This window comes from Grus americana, chromosome Z (assembly GCF_028858705.1).
Source record: "Grus americana isolate bGruAme1 chromosome Z, bGruAme1.mat, whole genome shotgun sequence".
NCBI lineage: Eukaryota > Metazoa > Chordata > Aves > Gruiformes > Gruidae > Grus > Grus americana.
In genome coordinates this window covers 54,564,365-54,578,854 of record NC_072891.1, presented here as the reverse complement: position 1 = coordinate 54,578,854, position 14,490 = coordinate 54,564,365, and the positions used below count along the sequence as shown (strand labels likewise).

At 44.0% G+C, this 14,490-nt stretch overlaps 1 protein-coding gene across 3 annotated transcripts in view; it reads left to right on the top strand.

The window, feature by feature from the left end:
* The window catches only part of NRG1 (neuregulin 1), a 482,035-nt gene that overhangs the window by 347,094 nt on the left and 120,451 nt on the right, over window positions 1-14,490 (top strand). Inside the window, exons 5-6 of one of the 3 annotated variants that reach the window (XM_054810028.1) lie at window positions 4,200-4,250; window positions 7,129-7,179. The exons of 1 other annotated variant lie outside the window; for it this stretch is intronic. In XM_054810028.1, the coding sequence (XP_054666003.1) occupies window positions 4,200-4,250; window positions 7,129-7,179 (102 nt within the window). The remainder of the gene's footprint in view (window positions 1-4,199; window positions 4,251-7,128; window positions 7,180-14,490) is intronic. One more of the 3 variants, XM_054810029.1, reaches the window with a different exon arrangement.

Below are 14,490 nucleotides of genomic sequence, written 5' to 3'. Positions count from 1 at the left end.
TTGTTTTCTAAACTGTTGAACACGCCACAGGTCCAGCTGAACGTGGTCTCAGTCTTTTCCATTAAAACCTGTTGACCTAAATATTTTGCCTCTCTAAGGATGTTTGCTGTGCCCAGCATGACTCAGGGTGCAAAAGGGTGGATTCCTGCAGAGAAATTTCAGAAGTTAGAAGTCTGCGGTGCTTGCTAACTGCTGGGTTGTCTGCAGGGTATTGTGTGAGCGCTCATCTTGCACGTCTGTGCAAAGTGAGTTGATGTAGTTTGAGTCATCAGTGGGGGTGGCTGGGACTATTTTGCCTGAATTCAAGGGAACAAGAAGTGCTCAGGTGATCTGCTCATGTAACTCAACTGTGGGCAGAGGTAAGACCTGGTAAACTCATTAGCTACACAGTAAGTGGCCCCTGCAAGCATATGGTTTTGCATCCATAGGTCTTGCAGTGGTGCAACAGCTCCAAGTTATACAGTAGTCAATATGAATCTGATATTCATCATTCATTAAACTTTAGTTTGCAGTTCCTCCTCTGAAGGTAGCCAGTAGCTTATCTTCAAGAAGATGGCAGTGAAGTAAGTCCACGAAAACAACATCTTGCATCTAGTACCCATTAGATGGGCATATGGTCAACTATGAAATACTTCAAATGCAAGAAAAGTCCCTTTTACTCATGCGGTATTCTATTAATTAATTAAAGCAGGAGATCAGGGTATCTCTTGTCTCTCTAGCACAGTTACAGGTGACCTGGGCCATAGTTTGTTTTTAACTGGCTGGTGTAATGGGTCAGATTCTCAACCGGTGCAAATCAGCGTGCCTGGACCAACATCACTGATTTGGGCCTCCACATAGAAAGAAATATGGCCATCACTCAGTTTGGCATAGCAATTTCCCTAAGAGTAACTTTGAACCTTTCCTTGCAATTTGACATATTTGAATTGAGGGCGGTGCTCTTTTAATCAGATTCAGGGCGGTAGGTTCTTGGAGAACCAGGAAAAAGGTAAAAACACAGCAGTTTTAAGAAACAAAAAGTCAGTTTATCCACTGGATCTCCCTGTGTCCTTGATCACGTGCCTGCCTGCCTCTGAGGTCTCAGGCTATGGCCTTACCTTCTACACACCTACTCCCTACTCTGCCATCTGTAGAACAAGTAGCAGAGGTCTCAGATACTCCCCTTTTCTCAAGGTGTGTGCTTGCTTGTGTCATTCTTCGTGTAATTCAGAATGTGTCATCTGAATGGCACAATCAATGCAAAAGGCTTCAGTCTTGTATCACTACCAGAAAGTAAACCTCAGGATGACAGGAAGCTGGTTTGCAGCTATAACTACCTGTGATGTTCATGGTGTTTGAATCCTCCTCAGAGCCCAGGTTGTTGTCTCTGTCAGGGTCCTCAGAGCCACCTTCAAGGCCTGAACCAAAACCCATTAGTTCGACCGTGTCCCTTCAGTTTGCTCAAGCAGGCTTTTTGCATTAGGCCTTTGGCAAACTAACCGGGGAAAAAGGGGGCTCTGAGGGCATGCAGAGGGCTTTTCACAACAGTAGGTGTGGGGCTGTTAGATATTTGGTTTTCTCTGGAGAAAAGGTCTCTCCTGAGGAGGATGACCTCCTGCCTCCCTTGGAGGCATTACAGCAGACTTTGTTGCCCAGGGAGTAAGTTGTCTCCTCTTGGTAGCTGAAGCAAAGCTCCCTACCTGGAAGAATGGATCAAGATACCAAGCCCAGCAACGTGGTGGGTTGCTGTGAGTCCTGTGGGGGTTGAGGGGGCTCTTCTCTGTCTTGCCAGAGGACACAGCAGGAGATGGAGCTGGCCAGAGTATTAAGGAAATGAGACTGAGAGGCTGCAAGAACTTGTCCCTTCAGGCATCCCCAAACACGGATCTCTTGTCCATCCTTCAATATTTTTACATAAGAAAGCCCCAGCACAAACATATCCAGTTTCAGGGAACAGCACTTCACCAAACTAAGCGCTCCTAGAAGTGCCAGGGGACAGATGTGGATGGAGCATCTGAGGTAGCTGCTCCTCATGGGGTCTTAAACATGATGATGAAGACAGGGCTGCGGGCTGCCATCTCCATACCTTGGCAGACTGCAGCAGCAACTGAAAGTGTCATGACTGAAAAACGCTTCCAGCTTTTCCACCTTAGGCAAGTATTGATGGCCTCCTACAAGCAGCCTCTTTTCTCTCTGCTTCTTGTGTTCAGATGGTTGTCGTGTGGCTCCGTGCTGGCTTTCTCGGGTGGAGTAAAATGCCTCTCTTACCGTTGTGGTGTACTGCCCTCAGTAAGCAGCACACACGAATTTTGCGTCTTCCAAGTGTTAGCATCCACTGTTAATGTTGCTGACACGAATGTTACTAGCGGGGCTTGGTTATATGTGACTTTGCCACATGTTTTCCAAACGTGCTTCTCGGCACGTTTCAGGTGTGGGCGGCTCTGGCTGTATTTTCCACTGGCAGGGAAGCTTCCTGCCGGCGTTCATACTGACACAGCTGGGCTGGGGAGGCGGCAGTCAGAAATGCTCCCTCAAGCTCAGCATGGGCACTAAATGGAACATGGTTTCTTTAACGGTGAAAGAAAAATTTGCTCCAGTTGTGCCAGATGCTGAGCTACGCAGCTGTCAGACCTGTTCTGTCTCTTGTTGTGATGAGGAAAGGTTAATTGCTCAGACAACCCAGCTGTGCAACAGCAAACTGCCTCCGTACCCAAAAATACATCCTGAAAGCTGCCTGGCTACAGGCCACTATGTTCCAAGACCTAGTGCGAAGGTTTTGGCCTTAAAAATTTTACTTATGATACTCATTTCCATGCCACACATAACTGGCTATCAGGGAAATGCTGCATAACACACTCTCTCACATTAGTGAGATGAAACTGGGACATATTGCCCAAGCAAACAAAATATTTGCCAAAGAAAACTGGTCCAAAATGGAAAAAAATACAAATGAAGAGCTAGGAAGTAAGAAATTAAAATACAGGCTCAACATTGAGGTTTAATGAGAAGGATGTTGAAGGGAAGACTTCTGGAAAAAGTTTTGTCTCTGGTCAAGTTTCTGTGGACTCTGAAGACAGTGAGTAGAAGGCCACCTGATCTAGAATCACAGGACAGAGTGAAAACATTCCTAAGTCACTTTTTCCTAAATCTCTTATGAGGCTTTTTCTAAATTCTTTTTGTTCAGCCTACCAGAGGATTCTGGGTGTCTTGAGGATTCAAGGCAAGACTTCTTCCCTGGCATTTGTGGCCATTCTCCAGCTGTGGAGTTGAAACATGTGCAGCTGTATTGAACTGCACCACTATGAGGCTGAAAAGTGTTTTGAGAACTTGGAGAAGGCCAAGATTGTTGGTCCATGCAACTGAAGGGTGATTTGTTCACACCTAGGAAATTGCATACAGTGGTGGCTTATGGGGTCAGCAGCACGTGAACAGATGGATGACGTCATTGGAACGAAATCTCTGTACAAGTCTGTGAAGCCTAAATGAAGACTCTACTTTTTGCTTTCTCCCATCTGCATTCTGCAAGGCATTAACAGGGTTCTAAGCACAGCAGCATCATCTCCCATGGCCATCAGCCAGTTCAACAAGTGGGTGCAAGAAGTCCATGGCAGTATATCACTAGCAATAGTGTATCTCTGTAGGACCAGTATGGAAGAGCAACTTTTCTCATCTCTTCAGCAAAGCAACTGTTTGATTTCCATCACAGAGCCCCCAGCAGTCATCCCGTGGGGGACTGGGTTTGCATGTGTGACTTAGAAGATTTCCCTGAAGTGGAAAGTGACATTTATTGGATGTACTTACTAGCAATTCAAGTGATATGAACAGGAACATGTCTTTGCAAAATTTAACTGCCTAGAAGCATAAGGAGTGAATACTCACACTGACGCCTTCCAGAAGCAGAGCCATCTGCATGATTTCTCCTGTTGCCACTGATCAGTTATTCCCAGAGGAGAATGAGAGATTGAACAACTGGCTCCTTTCAGAAGAAACAGGCTTTTTTCTTCAGTCCTACTAGTTGACACTATCAATTTCATTTTTTCGCAAAAGGAAACTTTTGCAAGTTGGTGTCTGATTGCAGCCTCTGCCCACTGAAGCAGAATTTAAGCTTGCTTCTTTGAGCACCTTCTTCCCCTTTACCTTGTCCCTTCTTGGAGTTGAATGCTGTTAGAGGATCGCCTGACTCCACATTATAACTGCTTGTTGCCTCTTGTGTTTTCCAGAAAGCACCAGCAAGATACCAGTATCAACAGAAGGGACAAAAGCTTCTTCACGTAAGTTGAATTAACAGAGTCTTTCTATCTCTTTCTCTTTTTTTCTTCTTGAAACTGCTTCTGCAGCTCTGAAACTACTTCCTCATAGCAAAGAGCAATTCACCTGCATCCAGTGCCTCAGCACCTGCATATCATCTTGAATACTGGAGCCACTTCAGGAACTGAGAAATTAATGAAGAAGGGTTAAGCACACTTTTTAATAATGTGGAGCCGCATTGAGGATGCTAGCTTGGCCTGCAGTTGTCCACCTGCAGCAGCCCAAGTGAAAAAGTATTTGAGTTGTTAGGAGATGTGTTTTGAAAAAGCACTTGTTGCCCCCGTTCTTGTAAATCCTAGGAGCTGCATATGAATTTGCAGAGTGTATAGATACATTGATGTTTCCTCCAGAAAGTCTGATGCCTAGACTGCTCTGTTCCTCAAGGCTCTACATACAATTCCTTACAGCTCTGTGGGGTCTGTGAATGTAGACAGGTAACTCACTGTGAGTAGTTTAACCACTTTTGATGCTGCTATCACATACTAGGATCCTTCTGCAGATGGTTTCCTTTCAGGCTGGTGGAATTTGGCTTCCAGCATCCCGCCTGCAGTTACAGATTGCACGCCTCCAGAGTTACTCCTGGAACTGACCCCAGTGAGAAGTCACTTTCATTATTTTAACTATTAGAACTACTTTGTATGTGGCCACAATACAAGCAGTAGTCTCTACCACTGAGTTTGGCTGAGGGAGCTGTGCATAGGCGTGTGTAAGCCGAGCATCCCAAGGATTTACAAGACGCACATACCCTGCTTGGCAAAGAGGCTGGGGTCCTGCTAGCTTTTTTGAGAAAGCTATGTCTGGCAGAGACAGGTTTTAGTGTGAGATGACAGTGTTTGTAGGCTAGATCAAGGAAAGCAGTGTGATTGCCAGATTTTGCATTTAGCATGCCTGCAGCCTTTCCTTTGATGCATCTGCGTGTGTGGCGACCTACTTCTGAAATCTTGGCACTGCTGCCTGACAGAAGAGCCATTGGATGTGCCCATATTCTTTCATGTTCTCAGTGGGGCCTGTCACTGGTGCTTCACTGGATATGTATGAGACCACATAGCTAATAGGAAGTGTCCTGTAACCGTTGGAACCATTTTTGTTCAAAGGAGGTGACACGCTGGTCACCAGCTCCGCTGGGCTGGCCTTGCCTTCCCCCTTGAGCAGCAAGAATGCAGTCCCTGCACTTCGCTCCCTTCTTTCCCATGAACTAAATTTCTTGTTCTTGAGTGGTCTCTTTCCCTGCTTACATCCCTTCCAGTGCCTGCTGTTACTGTACTGTTCTTCTCTTTACTGCTATTGTGCCACTGGAGAGGAGGAGGCTGGGATGTTCAAAAGGCTGGCTGCATTCCTGATGAATCGCTGCACTGGCAGATTTCATGCCAAGCGGCACATCACGCTGTTGTCCTGAAGGAGAGCAGAAAGCAATATGTTCAGTGGCTGCTTGCTGAGGTCTTCTCAGGGAGCTCTGAGTAGGTCTTTGCTATGAGGCTGGAGCAGAGACCTGCTTAGTCCCAAACCCAGCCAGGTGCTGTTTTTCCTGCTGCTCTCACCCAGCCCCAGACCCAGACCATGTCAGCTTTCTTTGCCACTACAGGAGTGTCCTGCTGACCAATAGAGTCTGCGGGTTTGGGCACTGCTGATTTTTTCCCAGGTGTTCCAAATGCAAATAAGTTATTAGTGTGTTGCTTCTTTAATTGAAGATAGGCTATTGTGACATGCTGGTGTTTAAATCACCAGGAGCTAGGTCTAAGTGGTTTTACTCTGCCTTAAAACTGACTCTGTTAGGTGACAGAATCATCTTTTCTGCCTAATGTGACATGTTGTTAAATATTTCACTTCAGAGCATGCAGTATGCCTGACCTGCTCCCTAGGATGCACAGGCTGGTTGTTAGCCACCCTGACTTCCTTCATCCCTCTCCACAGTAGCATCTCACATTGCCGCCTCAGGCAAAGCACTCTCTCTGCAAACCCTTCCAGCTAAGAGTACTCCTCAGGCACACTCTTGAGTTCTTTATCTGTGCATGACACTCTATGTTTTTCTGGGCTCTAAGACAGTGAAAGCCCATGCAGCCACTCAAATGCATGGCTCTGCTTTGCTGTGTAGTTCAGGTTCCTACAGCTCAGGAGGTTCAGCTTTAGCATCAGGCTAGCTTGCTTCTTCCATTAACTTTTCTGAGTGCTTCCTTTGTGTGATTTGTGTTGAGGGCCATTTCCTTCAGCTGTCCTACAAGATTGTCTGCCATCTTCAGAATGCTTCTTCTTTTTCCTTTCTTTGTAACCACTTTGGGCCTGGTGCTATGTCCCATTTTGATCTAGAACTTGTCCTGCTCAGCCTTCCAGCTACAGCTCTCTGCAGAGGTGGGGGCACTCACAGACCCTACTCTCTTTCAAGCCACAAAGGTCCTTAGCCATAGTAGTGGTGGACCTGGAGGCCTCACTGTCCTTTTGGAGTTATGTGAGAAAAAGATAAGAAGCTAGTGTTTCCTGGGTCAGCATGTGGAGCTTCAAGACCCACTGCTTTCCACTTTCCTCTGATGCTGTCACAAACAGCTGAAAACTTTGCTCTCTTTGCCAGTTATTCTCCTGGCCTTCCCTCCCAGGACTATGGAGCATTTTTGCTGTAATTGATTATTCACAGTGTGCCTAGGACATGCTGTACCGACTTTGAAGTTCTTTGCTTTCTCGAGCTATCTCATTTTTTTCCTCTGCTTTGGCAAGTTTCTGATTACTGTAAAAAAAAAAAAAAAAAAAAAAGGAAAGCTCTACTGGGGGAAGATGTTCGGGCTCCTCCAGTATAACAATGTAGCTATGGCTGTATTCTTACAACTTTGTTGTTACTTCTGTGTGTTGCAGAACCCATGCTTAGGATACAAGCTTCAACAGAAGGAACAAACACTTCCTCCTGTAAGTATATACAAGTTGTTTAAATTATTGCTGGCAAGACCCTCAGGTACATTTCTCACTCCCCAGCTCAGAAAAGAATGTGCTTTTCTCTAAACCTACAATAAGGAGTCGGGAGTGACTGGCTAGGATTCCTGCACTACAGATGCAGTTGTTATTTGTTATATATGTTAGGAGTATAACTCTCAGAACCATGTCCTTTGTGGATTGAGGGCTAAGCACCTTCCTTCAGGAAGGTCAAAGCACACATTTGGGCAGGGCAAAGGAGGAGCAAACTTCTCCAGTGTTTCCTGCCTGGAATTCCCTTCTGTGCCATCCCCAGGTAAAGTATGGCTTCAAACGCTGTCTCCTCTGCCCTTACAGCCCCTGGCCCTGTGGCAGCTGGAGCATCTTCAGGTCCAGCCATCCCCAGCTGCAGTGCATTTCCCTTCATCCCTGTGCCAGCTGGTGCATGTTAGAGGTCCTCAGGCTCTTTCTCCTGTGCTGTGTGCCCTTGGGAAGGGGATGAGGAAGGTGAGGGCATCTTATTGTGTGTCTTCCCTCATCTGGGGCAGAGAATCAGAAATGGTTCCCTTTGCTGGGGAAGAGAAGTTGTCTCTCTGCTTGTCTTGGGAGCACACTGGGAGCTGTGGCGGTCCTAGTGAGGAAGGTAACTCTTTTCTTCCTCTGTGGTGATGCTTCCCAGGGAAGCATGCTTTACAGCCATAAACCTGTGCACTTTCACTCTTGAGAACCACCAGGTAGAGCCTTCCAGCTCTTTACTAGACCTAGATCCACCATCTACCCAGCCTGGTTTTGAGCAGTCTGGAAGGACACTTCACATGATCGAAGGGTTGTGGGAGGTAGGGCATTGACCTTCTTCTCTTTAGAAGTATTGCCGGCTGCCAGGAGCAGGATGACGGGTGAGATACACCGGTTGTCCAATCCACCCTGACAGTTCCAGTGTTGCTATAAAATATGGCGTGTGCTCTATAGCAAACTAGACATAGATGCCCTTAACTCACATCTTATAGCTACTGTAGCAGCACAAGGGGGGATGTTCATAGCCAAATCTCTGGACACGGTATTCTGAACATTTTTCGTAACTTATATGAGGTACAAGTGTTTTATTTTTGTAGATTTTCTTCTCAGCTGTTAGACCGATCAGTGTTTTAAGTGTGTGTTGAAGGAATTTTAGAAATCTGATAGGTTATTTTAAAAGATGAAAAAGCTTTGTGCCAGCAAGGTGAGAAGAGTTAATGGTTTTGGCCTTCTTTTTCCTCTGATGCCATAGCAGAAGGGTAGGCAAGAATAGTTCCTGGAGCAATTTTAAACAGTCATTTCTTTCTGTTCTGTTCTCAGTTGCATCAGTGTAAATCGGGAGCAGTACAATTCAAGTCACTAAAATAAGTAATGGAGAAGAGAGAGCAGTATTGGAAATTGCTGTCTATGCTGGGTAGGAAAGGTACTACAAAGCAGGAGGGAGCCAATGTTTATTGCTAAAACAGATGTGAATATCTACTCGCACAACAGAGCAATGAGGCAATTGAGTCCATGTACTTATTCTAAAGTTGCTTAGGGCTTTTCTTTTCTGAATTTCAGTGGGACATGTCCATTTCACACTTGTCACTGTCAATCTTGTAACAGCTACAGGAGATAAAATAAACTGTTTCCTTCCACTTCTCAGACAATAGCAGATGTTTCAGAGAACATGCCAGCACTGTCACTGTTGGCCAGACGCTGGGAGAGACCTGAGAACAACAGAGTGATTCAGTAGGCTCTCTCCCCTGGGCTTTCACAAGAGAACAGGCATGTGTCATGCTTTGCTTTTTCTGAGTTCCAGTGACAGACAGATATTGAGAGAGCTAAAAGTTTTTTAAAAATCCCATCTCTGTAAGACACTCCACAACGGACATCGCAAAACTGAAGGTCCCTCTACCCTTTTATGTGCACATGTACCTATAATCCTCAAAATCCAGCTCTTTTTGAGAGTATGGGCCTCCATTCTTAAGGAGAAGATTGTGATGTATTCCCGGTTTCACATAAAGGGCTGGTGAGCATGTTGGGTGGGTCAGTGATCCAAGGGAGGAAAAGGAAATTCATGCTTTTGTGTCCTGTTTCATAGAGTGAGACTTTGTGGCACTGATTGCTAATGATCCCCCTGGCAGGTAGAAATGCTTCCGATCTCCTCTTCCACCCCAACCCTAGGATTGTTGTGTATATATTTATTTTGTACTGTGTAATACTGAAATCTAGGTTACAACTTACATTTTCCTTGATGGTGGAGCTCTCTGTGATATGTTTTTTTCTGCTGAACAAAGTGAACAAACCAACAGGAATAGGAGCCCTGTATGGTCTCACTAGCAAGGACTGCAGACACCATTCTTAAGCACCTCAGAACAATTTTGGGATGGAAGATGTTTTTCCTCCCCTTGTTTCCAGGACTGCAGTGCTCTGAAACAAGTACCTTATGACCCTTTGACTTTCTTCTGCTCAGGAGTTGCAGTGGAAAATCTGTGACTTCACCCTAGTGCCTTGGCTTTATGGGCTCAATCAGCTACGTATTCAAGACCAGAGAATGAAAACATGGTGGTCTTGTTACTTTTCTGGGACTTATTAAAGGAATCTTGGCTTCTCACTCTGACAGGCAAAAATATCATACATATGGTAGTCTTCCTTTTCTTTAGAAAAGTGATCCCCAAACTTGCATTCTTGTTTGAAAGTTACAACATACCTGGAAAGAAATTCAAAAGCAATCAGTTTTCCAAGGTTAAAATCATCAGCATTGCACACGGCCTTCTGGTGGAGGTATTCTGCAGGAATATTTGTATGGTGCAAGAGGGGAGAAGGGAAGTGGTGGGATACAGGCTGTTTACAGTGACTACAGCTCCTGTTGGTGTGGAAACTGTCCACAGATGAGCAGTGATGCAGCACCTTAGCTTACTGTTTCTGTGGACAGTAACAGTCTGGAAACCTGTGCTCTGACGGCTAAAGTGGATCAAAAGCTGAGCATTTGTAGCAGTAGAAAGTGAAGAAGTTGGACAGAGCCGGAACCTGTGGGAGTAATTTCAGACTCTTCATCACAGACAGAAACATTTGCTTAGTTGCACCTTGCAGCATTACCTTCATGCCCTTTTTACGCTGCCCACTAAGGGATGCTACCTAAAATGTCTGTGGAGCCACTTCCTTGCCTGCAAAAAGCCAGGGCATACTGTGTACTCTGCATGTATCAGATCTGATTGTCTTACATTGGGATTCAAAGTTCAGATTTCTCTGCTTGTGCAAGATGGTAAGCCAGCAACCATAGCACTGGATGTGCTTGGAACATATTCTCTGCAGCATGCATCCTCCTGTCCACTATCTAGCAGGTTGATATGATGCCCAGCTGGAGGCAGGAGTGTGCATGAAGAGCAAGTAGGAGGCTGATCCCATCTTGCTTGTGGCTTCTTTTTCAGAAGACTACAGAGCAAGTTTGTTTAGCTTTTGGCTGGAGGGAAAGACCCAGTGTTGGTCATCTGTCCCATAGATGATTTTAATCTTATTTTCCCACAGACTTTCATGGGGGCCTCTAAAACCTGTGCAGAAATTTAAGAAGGGAAGATAAGCTGGAGAAGAAATGTGTCAGTTCGGACTGCTCATCTCTTCTCTTTGGAATTATTAACTTGCAAGCTCCAAGCCTGGCACAGAAAGGCACCTTCCTAACACTTCGTCTTCTCATGGTGCAATAACAGATTCTAACCTGCATATTAAATGGAGAGCAGATACAGCACGTAGAAAGGAGGCATGCAAAGACTTTTTGCATGTCACATTTTCTCAAGTACAATACTGAGCTGCTTTGATGAAAATGTTCCATGCTGAGCAGTAAAACCTTCTATGACATGGTGTTAGCATCATTGGTTTATTGAGTATTTTTAACAGGAACATTTTTGCATATATGAGGCAAGCAGCCTGGCTAGTAAATCATCTGTGTCCTAAAATCTTAACAAGCAAATTAAATTTCTGCTAGTTTATGCTTTACTTCATTTCCTAAAGTGAACCCAGTCCTCTTCCCCTGTAATTATTTATGTAGTACCTGACAGGAGTACACTTTCAAAAAAACATCAATTTTGTCTAAAAATCATACAAACCTGAATCAGTGCTTTTGGAAGACAGAAAGTCAGACTCCCAATGATACAGGTTTTATGTGGCTATTTCTTCTGCCTTTGGGATACTTATCCAAACCTTTAAAGAATTTCTGATTTTGTTGCTATTTCAAGCAATTGTTTAAAGGGTCATCTTGATTTGTAACAAGTCCTTACACCACTCAAGTTGTCTTGCTATCTGATGTTTGGAGTTTTATTTAGATTATTTTTATTTTTGTTTTTTTATTAGTACTCATACACAAGTACCTAGAGGAGTGTGCTTGTCTTTAATATGTGGTCAAAAGTTCTGAAATCAAGAAAAGGCAGATGAAGACTGAAGCTCCACCCTGCAGTCTGTCCTACTTTCTGAGGTCTATATGAATTGCAGTTTTTTTAAGATACAATGTGACCTCGGGACTAGATATCTTGTGGTATAACAGAATATAGTACATTTGGAGTTTCTGTATTAATTCAGTTTACTCTGTTTTGTTTGGCTTCATTGTATTCTGAGTTTGACAGAAGTTAATTTCTAATATCCCATCTACAAGTGAGAGACAAAGAAGATGATAGTACAATGGACAGTGCTGCAGCATAGTGTAAGGATCAGAAAAAATCAGGGGATGCTGCCTGACTGTTGAACATAGGCTTAACTTCTTTCATCCCAAAAAGGCTTCACTGTTTTCTCATAAAACCTAAATACATTGGTAGCAGCTCAGTGACTTCTGAAATGCAGCTATCTTTGGGTGAAAGAGCAGAATTGTTTTAGGAGAGTCTAGTAACAGGGCAGAGTTACTTGGGGCAGGATGGCAAGGGGAGAGTACTGTAACCAGTTGAGAAAGCTGAAGGAATTCAGATGATGAAGGCAATTACTCAGGTTGCAGTTATGCTAGCACAGCAGGACTCCCAACTCCTACTCTTATAATGAGTTAGTCTGACATCTTCAACTGTCAGCATCTAACTCATCTGTTCCACAGACTGAAAAGCTGCTTCTCCAGGAAAGCCATATACCTGATGCCTCACTGGGATAGTGAGTCAGAGGAAAATACTGTACTACCTCATGCATTTTGCTTAATTATTTCAGTGGTTTTATTTTTCTGAATAATTGTCTCTGGAGAAAACACTTTGTTTTGTTCTAAGGACACAGTATGTGAGCAAGGGCAAGTTCAGATAACTAGTTCTTGTTTAACGCAAACTAAGTTTAAGCCTCCTGGTTAGTGAAATTCTACTGAAAGAGCAGAGATGAAAACATATGTTGATCCCCCATTAAAACCTAGCACAGTGTGCAGTATTTTATAGTTTCTTTCTCCACAGTGGACAGTAATCACAGTGGGCAATGCTGTGGTAATCTCAGTACCCTTATGATTTGATCCTGCGTGACAAATCCTGTTTCCTGTGTTTAAATTTCACAGATAGGGCAAACTCATGTGAATAGATCACATTTCCCAGAGACACAGCTTTCAACCTTTTGCGTGATTCCCCGTCTAAGACTGATGTGACATTAAATGTCTGCTTCCAAACCACTTAATCTTGCAGGATTTTCTGTAGTTGCACTCTTGGTCCCTCAGCCTTGCTTTGAAGGAGAGCTTGGGTTGGCACTGAGGACCTGAGCTGGGTTAGGCAGCTCTACTGGGAAGTTTGTACATGTCAAACTTCTGAGATAACACCACTAGTATAGAGTCAATTATCTTCTGTGCTGGGGTTTCTTGTTGGTTTTGGTTTTTTTTTCCTTCAAGGAGGTCAGAGAGGTAAAAGGCAATGATGAGTATAAGCAGCATTAAAATTGGAAGAAGCTGACATAACAGTCACAAAGGAATAAATGCAACAGTTTATGTAGCTTAAATACAGCTGTCAGAGTGGAAGGGGTTTAAGGACATTGGCTTTAGCTGTCTGTATGTTTGTGCATGTAAGAATAAATCTATAAGGCTAGCACTTGCCTCAGCATTTGTATATGATGAGGCAATAGTGTTCTATGAATAAATATATATACATATATAGGTTTATAAAGCATATATGTGTAAGTGTGAAGGCAATGGTTTGGATCAGTTTATTTCAGGCTGTGCTTTCCTGAGGTCATGAATTACACCATGAAAAGCACTACCAAATGTGCAGCGATCTACTCTGCTGGTATATATATTACAAAAGCTACTTCAAATGTTTCTGTTGCTTTTGATATTTCTGAAAGAAAATCGCATTGCCTTTAACATGTTGTGGATCATCTCCTTCTCTCCAAGGTCCTAACAGAAACTCTTCCCATCATTCAACAAAAGAGATCAGCAGTTAAATTTTTTTAAAAAATGAATGTGTCTTCACTGGTGGAGTGGTGAACACCCTCACAACAGGGTAGCTGGCCAAAAGCCATGTTGTTAATTGCTGCCTTAGCTGGGTCTCAGAGACTGCAGGCTCCATCTCTAGCTTTCCTCTGGATCCCCACGTATGTCAGGACCTCTGTTTCTGAGACCCTGTAAGTCACATGGGGATTTGGCTTCAAGGGGCTGCTGGTAAGGCCTGGTTTCTTGAGGGTATTCCAGAAGGTCTAATCATGGCAAAACCTTGCCTAACAGAGCCTTAGTTTATGCCTTTCTGACTTCTTCTCTCCACTGTGCTGAAGTGACATGTACCAGGTGCCCACCTGAGACCAAAATCGGCATCTTTCTGGTTTGCCAGCACAGCCTGTGCTATACTGGAGGACATGAGCTTGTAGCACAGGGATGTGTTAGTGGTCTGACCTTGGTGTTTTGGTCACTGTGTCTTCCATAGGAAGAAGTCCCTGGTGCTGTCACTGTGACAAAAACAGGTGGTCAAGGACTTCTGTTCCCTGCTGGCTATACCCTTTCTGGGTAGCAATTATGAACATACTTCGTGGTATTGGATCAGCCTTCTCAAAATCTTCCCTCTTCATGTCATTTTTGAGGCATCAAGGTAGTTCATACTGAATGAAGGTACACAAGGGGCAGTGATACAAGCTGGGCAGAGATCTGTGAACAACATGGAATACATAAACTTGACAGAAACATGCATCTATTTCAGGCACTCTGGCGAATCAAGATACATCATTAACCATGCTGAAATCAAGAATGTCAGTGCTTTGTATGAAAGTATAAAGGACCCAAAGTGCTCAGACCGAGTGTGAAAAAAGGATACTCACAACAAGTAAAAATTATGAATGTGTGCATGGGTACAGAATAATATTTGTATTTTGATACAATAGGCAATT